The 6,919-nt window shown below is 37.4% G+C and overlaps 2 protein-coding genes across 2 annotated transcripts in view; one reads left to right on the top strand and one right to left on the bottom strand.

The window, feature by feature from the left end:
* LOC107665227 (ubiquitin-conjugating enzyme E2 R2-like) overlaps positions 1-2,763 on the top strand; it is a 9,312-nt gene extending 6,549 nt beyond the window's left edge. The window contains exon 6 of the mRNA XM_016456009.1: positions 2,310-2,763. Coding sequence (XP_016311495.1) covers positions 2,310-2,565 — 256 coding nt within the window. The 3' untranslated portion in view covers positions 2,566-2,763. The remainder of the gene's footprint in view (positions 1-2,309) is intronic.
* A 2,755-nt stretch (positions 2,764-5,518) lies between these two features.
* LOC107665228 (bis(5'-nucleosyl)-tetraphosphatase [asymmetrical]-like) overlaps positions 5,519-6,919 on the bottom strand; it is a 2,234-nt gene continuing 833 nt past the window's right edge. The window contains exons 2-3 of the mRNA XM_016456011.1: positions 6,553-6,679; positions 5,519-6,225 (exon numbers count right to left, since the gene is read on the bottom strand). Of these exons, the coding sequence (XP_016311497.1) occupies positions 5,906-6,225; positions 6,553-6,676 (444 nt within the window). The 5' untranslated portion in view covers positions 6,677-6,679 and the 3' untranslated portion in view covers positions 5,519-5,905. The remainder of the gene's footprint in view (positions 6,226-6,552; positions 6,680-6,919) is intronic.

Raw genomic sequence — 6,919 nt, 5'->3', positions numbered from 1 at the left:
TGCATTTTAATTAAAAATAATGAATCCATCTTTTTTTTTTTTGTCTTAAAAGGTGAAAGGTGTATAGATGTAAGCAAAACAGACAATTATATTTTATTGTAAAACCTGACAAGATCGTGAAATCGAAAGTGAAAGCATCCGAAGCCCGGCTTATAACATGGCAAAAGAGGAACTCCCGTTCACAAAATTCAAATCACAAATAATACTACTGATGAAAAAGAACGGGTTGAATGTTAACTACTTTCGTTTCCATATAACTATAAACTACGATAAAAGTTCACCAGCGTGCATTGATTAACAGCATGTTGTAGCGCAAAAAAAAAAAAACGTGCTCGTGCAGCCAACTGAGAAAGTTAATAGCAAAAGAGCGACCAGTGGGAAGAATGAGTCTGGAGCCCTGAATTGCCCAGCTCCCTCTGTCAATGATCTAGCACCCCCTTGGCACCTGCGTTCAAAATTCTCTGGCACCGCCCCTGGTACATCGATGTATTTTTGAAAAGCAAAAATTAAGTTTGGTCAACTCTAAACCCAGTCCCCAAGTAAATTAGGTTATTAAATAAAAAACTAGTAAAACGAGTTGCGCGGTGTCCCCACCACTTTTCAAAGCAGTTACGCCGCTGATCCTAGGTGTATATGACTTTCTTCTTTCAGACGAATCCAGTCGGAGTTATATTAAAAATGGTCTTTGATCTTTCAAGCTGTTTAATGCCACTCAGCGGATGTTGCATGCATCTGTCCAAAAGAAGTTAAATAAAAAGCGCCCATCCATAAAAAAAGTGTCTCCCACGGCTCCGGGGGTGGACAAACACGGACAATTTTTAGTATAACTCCGACTGGATTCGTCTGAAAGAAGAAAGTCATATACACCTAGGATGACTTGAGGGTGAGTAATTTATGGGCTAATTTTCATTTTTGGGTGAACTAACCCTTTAAGTTTAAAGGTCAGTCTGCAACTTTTTTCCTGCTCTTGAACTTTTTAATATAAACAAAATTTTTCAATATATTTTTTGTTCACTTCACAAGTACAGATGCATACAATTAAATGATTGATATATTATTAATGCTGCTTAATCACGTTTTTTCAAAACCTCTAACTCCAATCTGTCCTGCACTGTTTGTGCTACAGACATTAATAATACTTCTAAATGTGTGGCTTGCTGAGGAGACTTCTCATAAAAATCCAAGCTTATGATTGTTGCCTCTTGGTTGATAAAATGGGTGAAAAAGTTCAATAGACTTGCTTTGAAGTAGAGGATCTAAGCCATATCTAGAGATCAGAATATCATAGTGACATGGCCATGTGTGTTTTTGTAGGCTAGTAAGCATCAACCCTGAACACTACGAAAAGAAGTGAAAGATATTTATGCATGCGGCTGTTACATTTGCATCTGTTAAAAGAAGCTGTGAAGCCTTAATTGATTTGCAGAGATCCAGCAACATGCTAACACAAAACTCGCAACTGTATAGCAATGCTTCAACGGCCACTCAGAATAACTTAGTAACAGCAGCAGCACCCTGGCAACCGGTCAGCACACCCAAGCATTGTGCACAACTTATATATTCTTCAGGAAATATCCAAATTTAACTATACCACTGATATCTGAGTTGGCTGAGATCTAGATTAAACATTGATTGATGCCAAATGTTGGCCCAACACGTTTCCATTGCACCATCCCACTGAAGTTCAGGACATACTGCTCCGAGTGTGTCTTTATGTCCCTTGGCCAAGTAAACATTAGTGAAAAATGGTGAACTTCTCCCTTATTGACATTCTTTCCTAATAAAAAGAAGTCTCTTATGCTCACCAAGGCTACATTTATAAAAAAATTTATTGTGTTATTTATAAGAAATATTATTGTATTAATTATTATTAATATTTAACATGAATATTGAGAAATATTATATTAAAAATAATTACTCCAGTCTTCAGTGTTACATACTCCTTCAGAAATCATGCTGATTTGGTACATAAGAAACATTTCTTATTATAATCAATGTTGAAAACATTTGTGCTGCTTAATATTTTGTGGAATCCATGATAAATGCATTTTTTCAGGACTCTTTAATGAATAGACCGTTCAAATAACAGCATTTATTTAAATTAGAACTTATTGGTAACATTATAAATGTCTTTACTGTCACTGTTGATCAATTTAATGCATCCTTGCTAAAAAAATTATTAGTTACTTTAAAAAAAAAAATCTTACTGACTCCAAAGTTTAGCGTATATTTAGAGACAGTTGTTACTTTTGCTGCTATTACAATGAGCCTTAACAGGCTTGCTGACACTGTCTTTGCGTTTTGCACAGGAAGCAGGTAATATCCACGAAGGCAGATGCAGAGCGAGATGGAGTTAAAGTACCAACGACGCTAGCTGAGTACTGCATCCAGACCAAAGTGCCTTCTCATGACAGTAGCTCTGACCTGCTCTATGACGATCTATATGACGACGACATAGAGGAGGAGGAGGATGACGACGACGAGGCAGAGGCCAGTGGGATTGGCAGCGAAATGGCCGGGGACTGTTTTGGTGACGAAGACGACTCTGGCAACGAGGAATCTTGACCTCCTTCCACCGTTTCCGTGACACTGACCTTTGCCCTCTCAATATTCTTTACCCTGACAGCCTCATGTTTCAGATTCTCTTTTCCTGTGCTTAAAGCTTTCTTTTTCCACTCTGTTCCAAAAAACTCATTACTTAAGATCTCTGTCCTTTTCTGCACCTCCCCGTTTCTAAGTAAAGTACACTTTGGCTTCATAAAACCAGTCATTTTTTGTAACATTTCACATCCCACCTTCTCCTGCCTCTTAACCTCAGGGCTTTAGGATAATCAAAGCTTGTCAATCCACCTTAAACATGTTCATTTCAATATATATATATTTTTTATTGCAGCCTTTTTTCGAGGGCTAGTTCCCTCATAATTAAATTCTGTTGTGATTTACTCACCCTCATGTTGTGAGAGAAATGTTTGAGCTGCTTTTCCTTATAGGTAATAACCAAACAATCCCAGGCTCCAAATACACCTAGTTCCTCTACTATATAGTAGGCAACAACAGTACATAAGAGAGGGAAAAAAAAGAAGAATTGCAAGATGTGAACAAAAAATTGTGATATAAACTCAATTTCGAGATATAAACTCGCAAATCTGAGAAAAAAGGCAGAATTGGAAGATATAAACTCACAATTCTGAGAAGAAAAGTCTGATTTGTGAGTTTTAAATCTGTAATTGCAAGAATAAATGAATTTAATAATAAATAAAAAACACCTGAGATGTAAACTCAGAATGAAAAAAAGACTGATGTAACGTAAAATTCAGAGAAAAAAATTCAGAATTACGAGATGTAAACTCAGAAATCAGAGGAGTGAAAAATGTAAATTCAGAATTTAGAGAAAACAGTCCAAATTGCAATATACAATGGCTTCAGAAGAGGAAAAGGCCAAAATTTAAGTTGTTCCTCATATCACTAAAGCTCTCATTTATGCTCCAGGCCATTGATTCTTGCATGTTGCGGAACCAAATGTAGTTTGCCAGTTTGAATCAAGATTAGGAATGACACGAGGGTGAGTAAATAATGGTAAAACTTTAATTTTTAATCAAACTAACCCTTCAACCCACCCCCATGAGCTAGTTATGCCTGGTAAAATCACCACCAAATGAATGTTTTGTTCATTTCCCAGATTTTCAAGTATGTACAGTTTCTTCAGAACTGTCTTTACAGTATAGGGCTCCACTGATTCCACTATATGTACCTAAATTCCCACTTTTCCACAAGAAAGGTAAGTATTCAAGGGTGGGAAAATGGAGAACGAATAGACAGTTTCCTTCTCATTAACTTTTAAGTGTCATCATTTTGACCAGCCATCCACATCAGCAGGGTCATCTTCACAACTACATCCTCTTATGCGCAGCTCCCACCCCCAAATCACATGAGCTTTTTGAGCCATTAAATCACGGTGTCAAATTACATGGCACATGAAGGTGCTTGCAAGTGCTCAGCAACACTAGCATTAAAACTACTTCCAGCACACCTTCATTTTGCTGACCCAGAAACTATGATGAGACTGTTTAAGTCACTATGATGATGTCCCACGTTCAGCCCCTAATATTCGATTCACCAATTTTGGCTGAAGGTAATTATACTGTTATGCTTTTAAATGTACACATACTCTTGGTAAGTGAACAGGTATGAGTGTTCGAGCAGCTGTACCAAACAATTTCCTTTTCTCACCAATTACGGGGTTTGAGATCAGTGAATGCTGAGAACATTTCACTCATCGGTGTGAGCCATCTCATCCTCGGTCTTATGCTTTTTTTGCCTTGGCAACGGTGCTGCTGTGGGCCGTAGCTTTCAAGAGCATGCTTGTATGTTTTAATGTGTTTTATATGATGTCAATCATCTGATGAGGCACGCAAATCTCTAAGTTCTCTTTAATGGGGGTGGAAGCGTAGACGTTTATGCACATGGGGTCTCAGGTACACCTTTATTCCCACAAACCAGCCAAGGACACGGATGCTGATTCCTGGTCCTAAGAAACCCCTCCAGAAGGGAGTGTGGATGTGAGGATCGTGAGAGAACTGTGCTCTCGTAATCACTGAACTATCTAGAACAATCATTCCCGACTCAATCGCTCCCTTAAATCTCTGGACTACGGGGCGAAAGGGCTCAACAGGGACGTGAATCGATTAAATCGGACTGGATTTTACACATTCAGCAAGAGACTCTCGGTGTATTACACCCCTGTGCACAGCAAAACGACCAAGTTCATTTCAAAAAGTGTTGTGACGTTAGTCGACAGTGGATTTGTCTTGAAGGATTTTATTCTTTGTGTCATGAATGTGTTTTTAATGTTTCATTAATGTTTTTTTGGTTTTCATATGCTATTCTTTGACAGGATTTGTGGTCCTGAGTCAGATCACAACAACCGAAGTCATCATTTGCTCTAAGTTCAATGCATTTCCTTTCTCTTGTAATGTTGTTAAAGGGAATATCATTCTAAATATCTACATAAGGAAGAATGGAAAAACAGTACGAATGAATCTAATTCGATACCTAATTCAATTCTAAACATAGGTATTTGAGTTTGGGGTGGGTGGGGGTTGTCCAGTATGGTAATTTTAAGACTGTGCTTGTATGATCACAATACAATTCATTTTTGTTTGTGTGTATGTACAGGAGTTAATGCTCCTTAGCAATTAAACCATTAGACAACACATTCAGAGGTTCTTTCAGTTCATGACAGTGTTGTTATCATTGACAAAAGCTATTAAAAAACATTTCTGTTAATTGAAATAAAGCTAAAATAGAATCTAAACATTAGATGACAATTTTAAACAGAAATGTTACAATTCTGAACTGAAGTTTAAGTTGAAGAACTAAAATTACTAACTGAAATCCAAAACTAAAAAAACTCTTTAGAAAATATTTTAAAATAAATTAAAATGACAAACACTTTAACTAAAATTTATATTTTAAGTATTTTTGTCTGTGTGTGTGTTTTTTATTGTGGGGCTTCTCAAAATGATTTTCCGTGGTAATTAACAGTATGCCACAGATGGCGTCATTAGAGCTTACCTCATATTGAACCCACAACATTCTTTGGAATGAATGGCAGCTTTGTTTTTTTGTTTTTTGTTGGTGGAAATTTAGAGGTTGTTAGTTTGTCTTAATATTTGTAACAACTTGGAAGCAACCTATTATGAATTCAAATTAAATTCAGCTTAGCAAGTAGAGACGCAAAAAGGACAAAAGTCAAATGTCTATCCCCACGGTCAAATTTCATACAACACATCAGGCCCACCTTTAAACCGTCATTAATTCAACATCCTAAAACGATTTTATAAAGGTGAGTCAGTGCAAGCATTTAACTCTGTCAGTGTCTAAATGTCAAAACCAAGTGTAAATGTTACTGTTTGCCCTGTGTTTCTAGATACTGCTGTGCTGCTGTAAGTGTGTCCTGTAAATCCTGTTTTTTTGCCAGCTTGCAGGCTTCCTCTAGTTTGGCCCAGCGGTAATCCTGGTGTTCGTCTGAGAGAATGACCTGTGTGTTTGGATCACGGAACTCAGCCAACCAATAGAGGACCTCTTTGTCCTTTCCCCGGACCTGATAGTGCAACCTCTGCAGGAAGCCATCGACCATACGCAGGTGATCTTTACCTAAACCTGCTTCCTCCTGTGTCTCTCTCAAGGCGGTGGTGAAGTCGTCCTCTCCAAGGTCAACATGACCTTATGGGGGGAGGATAAATTTATTCTTTCAGTAACAATACTTAGAAATTGAAGATGTCTTCAATTGATTTGCTGCTGACAGGTCCTGTGACTTAACTACCTGTATTAGTTGCAGCAATGGTTGCTGTTTTTTTTTTTTTTTACATTTAGTTTATAAATGCTTTACCGACTCATTTTCTGTTAGTAGAAACAGGCGTTATGGTGAAAATAACCCATAATATTCTTTTAAATAGGCACGATTACAGGTAAAGCTTGTGGTTCAAATAGAAGTTGAGAGTAAAATGAGTTGAGCACAGTAAAAGCATCATGAGAAGCTGCGAGATGCACCTTTGGGTGGCGTCCAGTGATGTTCCCCGTCGGACGTCTGCAGCAGCAGGAACTCTATATTATCGAGGGGAGGCAGCTGGGCCAAACGCCGAAAAATGACAAATCCACACGCCCGCAATGCCATAACCTGGAAATACACAGTCTAGTAAGCACATGCAACTATCTGTTATAGTTTTATCATATAAAATGTTTCACTGTGCGTTCTAAATTTAAAAAGATTAAATGAAAACGTGTCAAGTACAAACAAAGGCTCAAGTCTTTATTAAACTGATATATAAATTGAGATGTTTGAGAATGCCTGTCTGTCACAGCCGATTTATTTTCTAAATACAGGATGTTTTTATTATAGAATTATATATTTACTTAT

Source organism: Sinocyclocheilus anshuiensis, unplaced genomic scaffold (genome assembly GCF_001515605.1).
Source record: "Sinocyclocheilus anshuiensis isolate Anshui unplaced genomic scaffold, SAMN03320099.WGS_v1.1 scaffold587, whole genome shotgun sequence".
Classification (NCBI taxonomy): domain Eukaryota; kingdom Metazoa; phylum Chordata; class Actinopteri; order Cypriniformes; family Cyprinidae; genus Sinocyclocheilus; species Sinocyclocheilus anshuiensis.
This window is presented reverse-complemented; position numbering and strand designations above follow the sequence as displayed.